Source organism: Corylus avellana, chromosome ca9 (genome assembly GCF_901000735.1).
Source record: "Corylus avellana chromosome ca9, CavTom2PMs-1.0".
NCBI lineage: Eukaryota > Viridiplantae > Streptophyta > Magnoliopsida > Fagales > Betulaceae > Corylus > Corylus avellana.
The window spans coordinates 5,029,813-5,045,849 of NC_081549.1; the positions used below are offsets into that span (position 1 = coordinate 5,029,813).

The 16,037-nt window shown below is 35.4% G+C and overlaps 2 protein-coding genes across 3 annotated transcripts; both read left to right on the forward strand.

Annotated features, from left to right (window-relative positions):
• Positions 1 to 618: 618 nt before the first annotated feature.
• LOC132161616 (adenylosuccinate synthetase 2, chloroplastic) lies at positions 619 to 4,181 on the forward strand. Its single transcript, XM_059571775.1, has 4 exons — positions 619 to 997; positions 1,950 to 2,642; positions 2,942 to 3,253; positions 3,641 to 4,181. The coding sequence occupies exons 1-4, from the start codon at positions 698 to 700 to the stop codon at positions 3,809 to 3,811; spliced, it is 1,476 nt and encodes a 491-aa protein (XP_059427758.1). The 5' UTR covers positions 619 to 697; the 3' UTR covers positions 3,812 to 4,181.
• Positions 4,182 to 7,270: 3,089 nt separating this feature from the next.
• LOC132191835 (uncharacterized) lies at positions 7,271 to 15,691 on the forward strand. Of its 2 annotated transcripts, XM_059606948.1 has the most exons (15): positions 7,271 to 7,404; positions 7,556 to 7,660; positions 8,705 to 8,773; positions 8,974 to 9,063; positions 9,180 to 9,263; positions 9,674 to 9,838; positions 10,735 to 10,922; positions 11,558 to 11,630; positions 12,123 to 12,176; positions 12,569 to 12,826; positions 13,929 to 14,135; positions 14,282 to 14,385; positions 14,614 to 14,758; positions 14,939 to 15,073; positions 15,248 to 15,691. In XM_059606948.1, exons 1-15 carry the CDS (start codon positions 7,315 to 7,317, stop codon positions 15,422 to 15,424), a joined length of 1,944 nt encoding a protein of 647 aa, XP_059462931.1. In that variant the 5' UTR covers positions 7,271 to 7,314; the 3' UTR covers positions 15,425 to 15,691. The 2 variants fall into 2 exon arrangements, with proteins under 2 accessions (XP_059462931.1, XP_059462932.1); XM_059606949.1 differs by lacking the exon at positions 15,248 to 15,691 and having other exon boundaries at positions 14,931 to 15,020.
• The last annotated feature ends 346 nt before the right edge of the window (positions 15,692 to 16,037 follow it).

The window sequence follows — 16,037 nt, forward strand, 5'->3', positions numbered from 1 at the left end:
GTATTATGACACTACTCATACATTATATATAAAAATAAAAATAAAACTCCTAAATAAGAAAAATCCCGTTAAAAGGTGATTAAAATAAATTTTCTTCAAATTGAGTTGAAAAAAATTATTCTAATCCAATATATAAAATTGTCATGTGTCTCATAAACTATAATTAAGATTTATTTAATAAATTTAATAGTAGACATGATGTTATTTGGTTTAAAATTTTTAAATAATATGACATTATCTACACCGTCAAATACAGCCAAATAAAATTTTGATTATAAAATAACTCATCTCGATGTTCCTTAAAATTAAAGTGGATTTTATTACAACATTATGTGAAAAACACATTTTTTTTAATAATTTTTTTTTTTCTAATTTCTTAATACTATTTAAAAAAAAAAAACGCATATATATATATATATATATATAGTTAAATCGGAGAAGTACTCCAAACAGAGAAAAACCCTATCCAATCGTGGGATAGGTGACAGAGACCCACTACTTTCCCACTTGCTGACTGACCCAGTTCACTGTACTGTGTCGGCTACTCGGCGTGCACGCAACGCATTCCAAATAACGTCACCTGCAGGTGAACTTAGTCTCCTTTAAAAGCCCTCTCTTTTTCTTCTCACTTTCCTGGATTCTTTTTTTTTTCTCTCGTTTCACTTTCGATCTCTTTGTCCGCGTCTGCGCTGTCGCCATGAACCTCTCTTCCCTCGCAGTCGACCCCAAGCCCGTCACTGGCCCACGGTGGGCCTTCTTGGGGGCCCAGCGCAGGACCATTCCTCCTCGCCGCCCGAACTTCGTCGTTTGCTCCTCCGTGGCGGCCTCGGCGTCGCTGAGCGTGGCCGAGTCGACCACCAGCACCCAGGGACCGCCGAGCCGGATCGCGTCGCTGAGTCAGGTATCGGGCGTGTTGGGCTCGCAGTGGGGAGACGAAGGCAAAGGCAAACTCGTCGACATCTTGGGCGAGCACTTCGACATCGTTGCTCGTTGTCAGGTCTCACTCACACATACTAACATATACATGCGTGTACTTATTGATTTTGGTAGTGATTTGATACAAATTTAATGACTTCAATAAACCCAATAGTCAAACATTTGCAATTCTGTGATTTTTCAGCATTAGAGTAATTGGGTAGAAGTAGATCAGAGTTTTTGGGCATAGGGAGGATTGGCCTATGTCTGGGGCGATCCTATGGAGTTGTCTAAGTAGTCAAATAAGCCTAAATCTATTATCAGTCTTTTAGAATATCTCAAAGGAATGTCATTCACTTTTTAAAACTGGATTTCTCAGATTAGGGGCTGTGCGTAGTGCTTAGCAGTAGCGTCATGCTATTTATTCTTTAGGTTCAGACCCATGCGTCATATTTGGGTGTATCTGGCATTGGTCGGCTAATGATGATGCTCACCGGAACAATGAAATATTTGGTGGGTGTTTTATTTTGTTTGTTTTTTCTTCATGTTATTGTTGTTCAGTGGAGCATGTTGTAAATTAATAGTAACCCTTCTTTAATCTATACTTGCGGCAGCATTGCTAAGCTTAACACCTGCATGCTTGCATTTGGTAATAGATTTTTGTGGATCACAAAAAGAATAGGTCCATAATGGTGTCTTGTTTAGTATTATCATGGTATGCTAAGTAGGAGGTGCATGTGCCCGGGGGCTTTTTGAGCAGCCCTACTAACCATTTTGATTGGTTCTAAATCATTTACAAGCCGTCCATCTATGGGAAACCACTCTTAATTGGCGTGCTATGTTGGTCCCTGCCTTCTCCTAGTGGAACTAGGTTTTGAGAATCTACTTGAAACACCCTGCTTGACACAATTTACATGTTTGTAATTGGCATGTAATTGGTTGACCAAAGTTGGTGGTTCCTGATCAGCCAATATGTCTTTTAATTGCAATTTCTTTTTCCCTGAAAGCTTTGAATTTTATTTTATTTTTGTCAGGGTGGGGCTAATGCTGGACATACGATCTACAATGCAGAGGGAAAGAAGTTTGCCCTTCACCTGGTTCCCTCAGGTATCCTTAATGAGGATACACTCTGTGTTATTGGGAATGGAGTTGTGGTGCATCTTCCAGGGCTGTTTGAAGAAATTGATGGCCTGGAATCCAATGGGGTTCCCTGCAAGGGAAGGATACTGGTGTCTGATCGTGCTCACTTGTTGTTTGACTTCCATCAAGTAGTAGATGGTCTTAGAGAGGCTGAGCTTGCCAAATCTTTCATTGGCACTACCAAGAGAGGAATTGGACCATGTTACTCAAACAAGGTTATCCGGAATGGCATTAGAGTAGGTGACCTGAGGCACATGGATACTTTTCCTCAAAAGCTTGATCTTTTATTGGCAGATGCAGCTTCAAGATTCCAAGGTTTTAACTATGGCCCAGAAATGCTTAGGGAAGAAGTTGAAACATACAAGAGATATGCTGAGAGATTGGAGCCCTTCATTGCTGATACTGTACATGTCATGCACGACGCCATCTCAGAAAAGAAGAAAATTTTGGTCGAAGGCGGTCAGGCAACCATGCTAGATATTGACTTTGGAACTTATCCTTTTGTAACTTCTTCTAGCCCATCAGCTGGTGGGATTTGCACTGGTCTTGGAATTGCTCCAAGAGTAGTAGGCGATCTAATTGGAGTGGTGAGTGGATGATTTTCTGTCGCTCACTTTTTCTCCTTAGTTGGAGGATTATTTCCCCTTTTTCCTTACTTTTGAAGCCTTAAAATCTAACCTCTTGAAGAATTTTTTTTTTTTCTTTAGGCTAGAAAAAAAGTTCTTGCCTTTTAATGTTTTTATGGGTTTGATATAAATATGGTGCAAAACATCTTCTATAAAGATGGTATCCATAGTCTTTATTAAATTTAATATTGCACTTGAAATAAATTAAGAATGTTTGACATAGCCAGTTGAGGTTCCTAACTTGAACGTATCCTGTGCAGGTGAAAGCCTATACTACAAGAGTTGGTTCTGGTCCTTTCCCTACGGAAATCTTGGGACAAGGGGGTGACCTCTTGAGGTTTGCGGGTCAGGAGTTTGGCACCACTACAGGTCGTCCTCGACGTTGTGGTTGGCTTGATATTGTGGCGTTGAAATACTGTTGCCAGATCAATGGATTTTCATCACTGAATCTCACCAAGCTTGATGTGTTGTCGGATCTCCCTGAAATTCAATTGGGGGTTTCTTATAAACATGTTGATGGTACACTAATTAAATCATTCCCTGCAGATCTTCGTCTTCTTGAGCAATTGAAGGCAAGTTCCCCACCCCCAAGCCCCCTTATCAAATTTTATATTTGGGGATATGTTTACTTATAGACAAATCCATTAGCTCTTTTTTGGTACTGGTTTGACTGTGCTTGCCGTGGACTGGAAGCCATTCCAGATTAGGTATTCAGGGATACGGCCTTGTGAGGGTAGTTCTTTGTTAACCTTACACCATCAGACCACCCTACCCTCTCCTCGTCAAGAGTCTAAAAGCATTGTTTAGGACAAAGAAAAAGGGTGGAGCTTTATATGTGACTTCTCATATTGTTAAAACTGATATTTGATTGCCTGAGTTCTGTAAAATGATTGATGTCCTCTTTATTGCTTTAGAACTTTTGGGGGGCTTCTTGATTTATGTGTTCTCATGTTGTGTAGGTGGAATATGAAGTATTGCCTGGATGGAAGACCGATATTTCTTCAGTCAGAAATTATGCTGACCTTCCATTGGCTGCACGCACATATGTGGAAAGGATAGAAGACCTTGTTGGGGTGCCCATTCATTACATTGGTGTTGGGCCTGGTCGTGATGCCCTCATAGTAAAATAATTTGATTATTGTTCCCTCTAAGATGTCCAAGAGGATTCTCACGCACTTAAGAGGTAAGATGATGCTAGATGAATTTTCCCTTTTAAGGTGTTAGATTGCCTTGGAGAAAAGTAGAATGTAAGGTAGGTTATATGCATTTGATGTAACAATTTTATGTTCTTGGTCTGTGGAAGGCCATTTTGAATCTTATGTCTTGGGTTTGGCAACTTGGAGAATTTTGGTGAAGTATTCTAGCCTGTGTTCCCAACTGATGTAGTGCTAGAGAAGGGGAGTTTTTTTGGATATTACATTGGCATCGAGATGCTGATTTTGTTGTTGTTGTTATTATTGGCTTAGTCAATTGGTACCTGTTTGCCATCCGCCACTTGCATTGTGCAACTAGAGAAAGTGTTCAAAATGTTGCTTTAAGGAATTAGGTGATGATGATGAATATGCTCAAGTTACTGTCATGTCAAAGAAATAAGCATGAATTTATTGCTTGAAGAATGTTACAATTCAAGTTTATGAAAGAACGCCACTCCCCAACCCCCAAGGAAACAAAAAGTAGGTTAAAATAGGTTTGTTTTTTAGAGAGAGAGAGTGAATTTGGGTTAATGACTATTGTTTGTCCCCTTAACATGATTCTTGAAAACAAATCCATGGACTTTCACCCCCACTTTGGGGTGTGGTTTCTTCTAAGCCAAATAGTAACCTTGGCTCTGTTTTTTAATGCGTTTTGGAGGGTGTTTTTTGTTTTTCGTTTGAAAGTGTTCTGATATGATATAGAGATGAAAGTAGTTTTGAGTGTTTTGTGTTTTAAGTTTTATTAATATTTTTATTTTGAGAACCAAAAAAAAACAAAAGAGATGAGAATAAAATTTTACCAAACAAAGGAAGCCATCGGCTTTCAATCTTCTAGTTTCTTTGCATATAGTTCGGCTTTCGATTGTCTAGCTTCATTGCATATAGTTCTGTCACATCAAGGTAAAAAGAATGTATGTGAAAGCTTAAATAATAAGTGATGTTTAATACATGAAGTTTACAAATGTAATCATTTTAATGAGAAATTAATCATGTGAAATTGGACAGCAACATGCTGCTAGGTGAAATGGTGGAATGGTGCACCTTTAATAGCATGCGGCTCGATATTAATGAAGTTATCACAATTCCTAAAAAAAGAAAAAAGAAAAAATAGCATGGGGCACGCAGAATCATGTGTGAATGAGCGAAGACTACTATGAATTGATTTTCCATGGGATCGTAAGTTTGTAATGAGCAAAGTCATTACAAGTCAATGGTAAATTGAGGGGAAATTTGTTGATAGTTAGAAAGAGCTAATACAGGGTTTTTTTTTTTTTTTTTTTTTTCTTTTTGTAAAAATAAAAAATAAAAAACTAGTGAAAGCATACATATGAATTTTACCAAAAAAAGTTAGTAAGGCATAAAAAACGTGAAACATTTTCCTCCCTTTTTTTTTTTTTTTTTTTTTTTTCATTTTATCTTTCACTCATCTCCATACAATGAACGAGTGAATCTATCATTGGATTTATGAGACTCACGTATGGGTCTTATAAATCTAATAGTGAATTTGCAAAAGAGATGGTTTAAAAAATTATGTGTAACATGACTCTTTCCTTCAAGTATCAAATATTTATTTTTTTTTATGATGAGTGTTACAGATTTATCTTTTACCCATCTCTTGTTTATATTTTTTTTTTTTGGCAAATTCCCCATTTATATCTTACCCATCTCTTGTCATAGATTCAATGATGAATTTGCTCATCTTTTCTCTTGTAAGGAGATGAATAAAAGATGAGGAAAAAAAAAAAAACAAAACAAAATATTTCTCCCTTTTTTTTAAAAAAAAAATTATTACTACGGATTGAGAATCTTGTGTTTCGTAATAATTGATAGAAAACGCTTTCTAGATGAGTTATTATTATCATTGATAGTGCAAATATGCAATTATAAATATTAGAGACGGTCAAACTTAATGATAATAATTAATTATAGAGATATGCTAGAATCTATGCAATTATAAATATTGCCATAAATATGAGAAATGTTAGAATCTAATAAAAACTCCACATTTTGTCTATAAAAGTTCATGTTGCAAGATGTCACAACATCTTCTTTTTGTTTTGTCTTTTTTCCTTCACAAAAAAATGATGTAGCATCTTGCCATATAAATTTTTATAGGCAAAATATAGAGTTTTTATTAGATTCTAATATTTATCTCTCTCTCTCTCTCTCTCTCTATATATATATATATATATATATATATATCCATCCACACGTTACACATCCAACCCAAACAAAACCACCCTAAAAATATTTTTAAAATTTATGTTATTTTCTTATGGATAAAGTTTTCCTTCAAACTCAGTCTATAAAAATGACATGTGTCATTTGAACATGTGAGATGCACATTTTTTTTAATAGTAGGGACAAAGTTGAAATAAATAATATTAAAAACTCAAGTGCATCTCATATTCTCATGTGTTACTAAAAAAAGGACACGTGACTGGGTTAAAGGAAGTTCCTCTAATCCAATTTGGAGGAAAACTCTGTCCTTTTATTTTACTGATTTGTATAAATTAGTTATAAATCAATTTGTAACTATTTTTTGTCCATGTCCAATGGGTTTTTGCCAATCATCATATTTAGAAACTCGAGGATTTAGAAACGATCTTTGCGTGATTGCTGCGGAAGTAAATTTATATTTAACCTTATTAAATTGAATAGGTAAAGTTGAAGTTATCTTACTCTCTCTCTCTATAAACTATATTTTATTACATAATTATTCTACAATGCTAACATAACAGTTTCAACTAATTCTCATTATTAAACAAAAAAAATCTTTGTTTACAAAATAAAAATATGAGATCTAAACTTGGATTCTTGGTACATCTAAAACAAAGATAAATAATACAACACTTTTGATTTATTTACAACACTTTAAGGGTCCGTTTGAGAGAGCGTTTTTAAACCAAATCGCAATTTTTGAGTATTTGGGATTGCAATTTTAAAAATGTAAATTTTAAAATCGTGGAAAAATCCGCGATTTCTATAAGCTGATTATGGGATGCTTATTTGAAAAAATGCAAATTTAAACAAAAATCACGATTTCGCTTAAAACAATATTTGGCGCAATATTTATTTATTTGGCTATGAAACCACAATTATATGCTAATGTTATTTAAACATTCAATTGATAAAAAAAAGTATTTATTAACATGTTTTACCAAACACCTATGCGATTTTAAGAACACAATTTTTAAAATTACACTTATTAAAATCGCACTCTCGAACGGACCGTAAATATATTTTATTTAGTAAAACAACTTATAAACACTTTTTGTTAACTATTAATACGAATAATTACATTTTAGAAAAAAAATAATAATAAAATAAAAAATCCATCAAAATTTAAATACTTGCGGAACTAAACTCTCTTTTTATACTACGCTTGAAACACAAACAGCGTTAAAGAAGGAAGCGAGTCGCGGAGAGCAGCAATAGCGATGGAGGGAGGAAAGAGCAAGAAGAATTCATCTCCTCTTTCGCTCGATCAATTCGTCTCCATAACCACCCCTCTCCTTGATTTGGAAAAGGTCCTGTGTGTGTCTGTCTGTGAGATTGAATTGTTTCATTTTTCCTTGTTGAAGTATAATGCTTTATGCTGCTGTGATATGTGTTTTGGACACGTAAACAAACATGTGGTGTGCGTTTTTGAAAATCTTGGTTTCTAATGACATGTTGCAGGAAGCTGAGATATCATCATCAATCAGCACAGGCGCGTCCAGAAATTTAGAGGCTGCTCAAAGGCGGGGCTCCACTATTCTCAATTTGAAGTGTGTAGATGCTCAGGTTTTTTCTCTTTTTTATTTTTATTTATTTATTTATTTATTTTTTTTATTTTGTGTGATTTCTGCTATGTTTTAATTGGCATTTGCGAAATGGAAGTAAAGCAAATAGTAAATTTGTTCTACTAGATTATGATTGCGAAATGGCATACTAGATTATGGTCGTGTATTTTTCTTTTTCGAAATACAAATAGTAAATTAGCATTTGGGAGTCGGAAATGGTTGATTCTATCGTGAATTTGTCCTACTCTAGTACGCCAGTTGCTCGTGGTGTTTATTTTATGCCATGGATGAACCGTGATGGAAAATTCACTTTTGGCTCTTGTTATGAAGGTTTAAGATATTCTAATAGGACCCATTTCCTTGAAAGAGTACTTGGTGTTGTAAAGTCCGAATTTTTTTTTTTTTTCTTTTTTCGTGTGGATAGTTGATGTGAGTAAAATTTTAACTACTGATAGTCTTATTATACGTGCTAATGTCCTTGTAATTTTTTTTTTTTTGTACGAGTATAGTAGCGAACCGGTTGATCATCTATAACTGCATTGCACTTTTGCAAGAGATTTGAGATCTTTTCTTATTTTCTGTTTGTGGAATTCGTTTGGTAACGTTGAAGAGGGCGATAGATGTCTATTTCAGTTAGAAAGGGTTGTTTGGTCAACATAAGAACAGTTTCATGTGGAATACAGATACTCTTTGCCTTATGTGGACGATTTGGAGAAAGAAGAATAATCGTTCTTTTAACGTCCTTGAAATGTCTTCAGTTGCGATCAAATCTGTTTTCTTGCTGTTATTTGTGGGGTTTCTTATATTTCTTTGGTTTCTGTGGATCTCTTGTGCCTTGGATTGAAATTGTTTAGGGGACTCTCTTTCTACACTCTACCTTCACATAAGTTTCTTCTCTTATTACTTGTCAAAAGAAAAAGAAAAAAATACAAAGATGCAAACTTTTGATTTCATCTCTTTTTCCTGCATTTTATTGGCAACCAAATGGAGCCTTGTGTTACCTGGATTTTCTTATAATTTGCTTTAACTTTGGTTCTGACAATAGACAGGACTAATGGGGAAAACTCTTCTTGAGTTTCAATCTACTAAAGGGGATGTTCTTCCTGCTCACAAGGTGAAGATTCCATGATTCCTATTGATTACTTGTTAATCCATTTTTCGATGTGATTCTTGTTCTTTATCGTACTAATCAGTGCAGTATGACTCATACTGAAGAAAACTGGGGTGCTTTTAAGTAGGCGTGCTAGAAAGATATCCTACCTTCAGCCTCTGGCTTCCTATCTCAATTTTTGTCCTTTTCTTTTGTGGTTGTAGTTTGGCACCCATGATGTGGTTGTTTTAAAACCGAACAAGGCTGATATAGGTTCTCCTGCACTTGGACAAGGTGTAGTTTACCGGTTAAAGGTAATTTCAAGAAACAGAATTTTGGGTGATTACTTATTGGTCGTGTTCTTTTCAGTTGTAGATCATCATCTTTGTAACTGCTTTCTTGTGCTGGTTGTTTGGTGTGTCTTGAACAGGACTCATCAATCACTGTTGCTTTTGATGACATTCCAGAAGATGGTTTGAATAGCCCTCTTCGTCTAGAGAAAGTGGCAAATGAGGTATGATAAAAAAAATTTACTTAATGTTATTTCAAATCGGCTTGAATTGTTATGTAAGGCAGACAATAAGCTACTTCTAGATCATTTATTTTATTGGGATTAAATATCTATGATGGAAATGGAATCTATACACCACTTACAAGTTTGTAAGCAGTTCAAACTGTTGGATATTGGGAACAATATAGTTACCATGCTTTCTTACACCAAATCATATATGTCATCTATTTGTAAGTGAACTTACAATTTGGTTTCTAGTTTCTAAAAGTTACAAAGTCCACAAATGGAGATCTGGTATAAAAATTCTTGTGTCTCATGTTCTATGCTGGGGTTGTATCAACGTCAAATTTACCATGTGCTTATGGATATTCATTGGAAAAAATAAGTGCTGCAAAAACTAATTATCTATGCAGGTTACATACCGCAGAATGAAGGATGCTTTGATACAATTGAGTAAAGGTGTACAGAAGGGACCTGCGGCTGACCTCATTCCTGTTTTATTTGGAGAGAGGCCACCGACAGTGACCAAGAAGGATGTCAAATTCACACCCTTCAACTCCAACCTTGATCACTCTCAGGTGTGTATATTTTATCTTGTGTTTCCTTGTACACAATCATGATGTTTTCGTTATTCAGATTGTTTCTTATTACTAAGATATTTTTATTATTTACTATTTTCTGCCCTCAAAATAATTATTCCTTTGTAGTGAATGTAATCATGAAATAAGAGACATACAACCCCATTAAACGAATTCTGATAGGAACTGGTTGGTTTCTATCGAACTTTGAGACTACTTCCTTTAACTCTGAAAATTTTCTCAACTTCAGTCTAAATTGGATTGTTTATGGTTCATACATTCAATGTTCAAGTTTTGGAGTATAGATGCTCAACTATCTTAAAAATCAAAAACAGTCGGCCCATTGAAAACATGTGGATTTCTAAATCAGCACACTCCAATAATTTCTTCTTTGTTAAGTCACACACCAATGTGGATTTCTAATTCAGCTAACCCTAATATTTTTTTGTTAAGTCACATATGCACCCAATGGGTCTTGAAACCACAACCAAACCCTCACTCTAATATGATGTAGTTTTAATAACTACTTCTTGGCTATCCTGGGTCAGACTAGGCAACTTCCACTAGATATGTCACGGATGTTTAGGTTAGTTTAGAATATAACTGATATTGTGTTTCTTAAATTTGCACATGTTTATGTGTGCAGGAAGAATGCGTCTCTGCCGTCCTCTTTGCACATGTACTCTTGTATACCACTTGTGTACAAGGGTTGCACTACTTTTTACGCTATTTTTAGTATTACTAGTACTTATTTTTGGTAAAAAAATGGTGTCTTAGTGTGTTTGAGTACTTTCATCCATGCTTGCCTTTTTCTATGTGTGTATTGGACTTTTTGTGCACACTCCATTTCTCACATACTAAGGCATTTTGTCTCTCCCCCTTTCTTTTTTCCGAAGAAAGATGCCATTTCAAAAGCCCTGTCATCAAAGAATGTATTTTTGCTGCATGGGCCTCCTGGAACTGGAAAAACCACTACGGTGGTGGAGATCATCTTACAAGAAGTGAAACGTGGATCAAAGATTCTTGCATGTGCCGCTTCAAATATTGCTGTGGACAACATTGTTGAGCGGCTTGTTCCTCACAGGTAAAGTGATGCCTTGATTTATGGGGAAATCATTTTTAAACCGAAATTTTAGCTTAAAATTTAGCAGAGGAATGATAATAAGTATGTATTTTCCATAAACCCTTAGGTGGTCTTATTTTATTTTCAGTCAAGCTATATGATCACCCTTGACAGTTTTGGATCCTAAACACCAATATGCCTAGTGACAGGTTTTCTAAATTAGATAAGAAAATCTTTTAGTCATCGATCTCAGACCATTCATTTATGGTGCTGTTGCACTGTTGTCGAGGGCTTTCTTGAGTTCAATCAGTAGAGTAGTAGGGTAGGTTAATAGGGGTTGAAATGTCACCGCTTTGTTAACATCATTTACATGAAATCCATGTCTAGAGTGGATTTTTCAGAACTAAGCATTCTTGGACAGATATGCATGCCAAATTTGTCATATATGTTTACTTAGATTATGTGCCTTTTGACTGATGAACAACTTTGATCGTATCTGTTAAACCAATGTGTCTGGGTTGTAGGATCCATCAATTGTATGTCATATATATATATATATATATATATATATATATATATATGACATACAATATATATATATACATGGATGTGCATTAAATGCAACCAATGATCTCTATTTCCATTTCTTTTCCTAGAGTAAAGTTGGTGAGAGTAGGGCATCCTGCACGTTTACTACCTCAAGTATTGGAAAGTGCCCTGGATGCACAGGTATGTAAATTGTGAAGTTCAGTTTTTTTAAAAAAAAAAATTGATACCTCAACCTGGAATTCTTATCGTCATGATAATGGTGTATTGCTAAATTTTATAATGTCATCTCATTCACATGATTTTACATGTTTGTGTATATCTTTCTATTATGCACATTGACGTTTCTCTCTTGTTGTATATGAGAGCTTGTCATGGGTACTTGAATATGAAGGTTGGATTTCTCTCATTGTATATTGTTAAAGAAACTGAAAGTCCGCTCCTTTTCCTTTTCCTGCTAAGTTGTCAAGATCAAGTTATATTGCTTTCTGTGCCTTATCTATGTTAACATTCTTAAAATCCATTAATCCTTTCCTTTGATGTTTTGTAGTCACTGATTGTGGTACTGTGGGCCGGACATTCCTTCATTCCCTGAAATATTGCAATGCTGATGAAATAATTTTATTATTTTTCTATGTAGTGCTGTTTCCATACCTTCTAATCTTTTCTTTTTAGGTTTTACGGGGGGATAATAGTGCTCTGGCCAGTGACATTCGGAAGGAAATGAAGGTACAGATTCACAGTAGATTTGAAGGCAATTTTAATGCCCAAAAGTTATCAATGATTGCAGTTTCATTTATTCAAAAATGATTCTCTACGATAAGCTTTTTTGTCATATGATTCTAAGATAAACTTTCTATAACCAAAACTATGGTATTCATTCATTGAGAGAGACTTGATATTTGCTTGGGCAACAATTGGTCGTTGCATGGTCTATTATTCATAAAAAAAAACGTACGCTCTGAATATAGGAAGCTATTCCTTTTATTGTGGTTCTTCCCATCAGCAGGGTTTTTCCTGAAAATTTCTTTTTGACACCGGAGTTCATTTTAGGCTTGTGAAATCAGATAATTTTCTCTTGTTATATGATGTTTCAACTTGCCCTTGCTTCATTTCTTCAGGCCTTAAATGGGAAACTGTTGAAAACCAAAGACAAAAACACAAGGAGAGACATCCAGAAGGAGCTTAGGACTCTTTCTAAAGAAGAGCGTAAAAGACAGCAGCTGGCTGTTAAAGATGTAATTGCAAAAGCAGATGTGGTATTGACAACCTTGACTGGGGCATTTTCCCGCAAGTTGGATAACACTACATTTGACTTAGTGATTATTGATGAAGCTGCTCAGGCACTTGAGATAGCATGCTGGATAGCTTTACTAAAGGTAATGTTACACACACATGAACACCAAAACAAGCATATGCACATCCACTATAGATGCAGTCATGGGGCACACAACGCTAAACCCAGATTTGTTATAATTTAGGGTTGATTACACTTATCCCCATCAACAACTACTTATTTATACGTTACCCTCATGTCACAGTCAACTCCTTCAACTACCTACCTTTAGCCAAAAAGCTCTTACGTTAGCCCAACTCGTTCAATCTGACAAAAAAACACATGTAAGATGCATGTGCTCTTTTTTCTATGAATTCATGAAAATGCCCTTAAATAAAATAATAATAATAAAAGAACAAAAAAGGGGTGCCCGTTGAACCACCCACAAGTACTAGGGGGTGGCCAATCCACCCCATGTGATTTGAGGGTGGTTCAAGACTCCCAGGGGGGGTGGCTAACCAAACACCCCCACCCTCCCCCCACCTCCTCCCCCCTTTTATTTGAATTTTAAGATTTTTTTTTCTTTTTTTTTTTTGAATTTTTTTAACTCTAAGGATATTTAAGTAAATTTAGTTTCTAACCAAAGGGTTATTTTGTCATTTCACATTAAAAATAAGCATATGCATGTTACGAGTACATTTTTCCATCTAATTTAACGTGCGGAAGGGTTTTTTTTAACCAATGATTGGTAGTTGAAGAAGGTTGAGTGTAATAAGTGGTAGTTCATGAGGACAACATGTAAATGGGTGGTAATTGAGAGGGGTTAAGTGTAATTAACCCTATAATTTATTGTCACATGTTTAATGCTTATTACCTTGGTCTTTGGATACATTTACCTATATTAGGAGAAAATGTGTCTTCAAAGATATGTAAATATAAAATATTTCATCTTCCACAATGTAGGTTGGTTGAAGGCTATAAAATGTCAATGAGGGTATTTTTGAGTATTGAGAATTAGCTTCAACAATGGATGACTTGTGTTTATTGCTAATTTTTTCAAAGTTGGTTTAATTGTGTTATGTCCTGAGATCAAAGGAAACCCAATGCCCAGTGAGGAAAAGATAATTATTATAATCCAGTTCAATATACACGTAGAGTGCATACTAGCACAGAGCACCAGTTAACAATCTGAGTTAATTGTTTAGGGTTCAAGATGTATACTTGCCGGTGACCATCTTCAGCTTCCTCCAACCATCCAAAGTGTTGAAGCCGAGAGGAAAGGTTTAGGAAGAACCCTCTTTGAGCGTCTTGCAGACATGTATGGAGATGAAGTCATGTCTATGCTCACCGTCCAGTACCGCATGCATGAGCTTATTATGAATTGGTCATCTAAAGAGCTTTACAGCAGTAAGGTGCTCAGGTCTTGTCTGGATGTTGGATCAAGGAGTATTTTATCAATCATGGATTGTAAAAGTTGTTAATATTTGTAAAGAAAAGGGAAGAAAAAAAGAAAGAAAGGAAATTCTGTTTGACATTGTGTAGTTACTTCTTATTACAGATTAAAGCCCATCCAAGTGTTGCTGCACATATGCTTTTTGATCTTGAGGGTGTGAAGAGGACCTCTTCAACAGGACCCACCCTTCTTCTCATAGACATAGCTGGGTATGCAGTGTACTGTTGTCATATGCTGAATAATACATGGTTCACAGTAATTGCTTAGGATTTCTACAGGAGGGAGCCTGAAACTGCCTTGATTGGTTTTCCTTTCTTTTTCTCCTTAAAATTTGAAGTGGCATCAATCCTAAACAAGTCTACAAAAATCAGAAGAGGACATTGTCAACAAATGCCTTTTTGTATCTGTCACAATCAGCTGATAACAATCTCTTCCAGGTGTGATATGGAAGAAAAGAAGGATGAAGAAGATAGCACATTGAATGAGGGTGAAACTGAGATTGCTATGGCACATGCAAAGAGACTTGTTCAAAGTGGAGTCCAGGCTTCTGATATTGGAATTATTACCCCTTATGCTGCACAGGTATAAAAGTTTCTTTTGTTGGCTTTAAGTAGATATCTACTGATCATAAGTGTCACAATACAGTAATAACAATCAGGGATTAGAATAACTACCAGATAAAATAAGAGGTGTTTTCTTTCATGTACATACTTTAATACAATAGATATTCTTTCGTTATTTATATTGTATCTAGTAATGCAGGTTGTGTTACTGAGGATATTGAGAGGCAATGAAGACAAGTTAAAGGACGTGGAAATCTCAACAGTTGATGGCTTCCAGGGACGTGAGAAGGAAGCAATTATAATTTCCATGGTTCGCTCAAATTCAAAGAAAGAGGTACCTAAGACACCTCCATTACTATTTCTAATCATTTCTTTAAAATATTTTAGATGGTAGGAATTTCAATTACTAGTCTATCGATAGTAATGGAGGTGTTTTAGGTACCTCTTTCTTTGACTATCAATCTTAGAATAGAAAGAAAAGAAATTCATTTCTTTCAAAACTTTTCAGGTGGGGTTTCTGAGTGACAGAAGGAGAATGAACGTGGCAGTGACGCGAGCTAGGAGGCAATGTTGTCTTGTCTGTGACACTGAGACAGTGAGTAGTGATGCATTCTTAAAACGACTAATCGAGTATTTTGAGGAGCATGGCGAGTATCTAAGTGCCTCAGAGTATCAAAATGAATAAGCAAAGATATGTAGCTGTTGGGGCATATCAATCTGTTGGTTTGTGTTTGGCGGTAGAGAAGAGTTGATCTGGATGCAGTATGTAAGACCTCTCACTAATCATATTTGAAGTGAAATAAAATTCACTTTATTGATGATAATTCTAAAATCCTCTAGATGAAAATGTTGTTTCAATTTGTTGTTGTTGACCTTTAAAGTTGTCTGAAAAACAGGCTGATTAGGCACACCTTGTTCGTCTCTATCATCAATAGACTTTTTTCAGATTTTATTTTGTGTCAAAAGTAGAAGACCACTTATCTTGACTTTACAGAACAAACCTTCTTTAACATAGCCAAAAAAAAAAAAAAAAAAAGCAAATGTAAAATCATACTAAATGCGATCAAGTTGCTTGGACTATTTAAAATATTTTTATGGTAATGCCTGAATCTCCTCATGAAGGAATGGGTGAAAAAAAAAAGGATGTTGAACAACCACATTTATCATTGACAGGGAATTGTGAAAAGCTCACAGGAATATTTCACTATAAAGTTTCACATTTTTGACCTTTCCATAATGGCTGGGAATGTTTCATTAGAATGTCTACATCCATTTTTTTTTTTGGTTGAGCTTTTGCC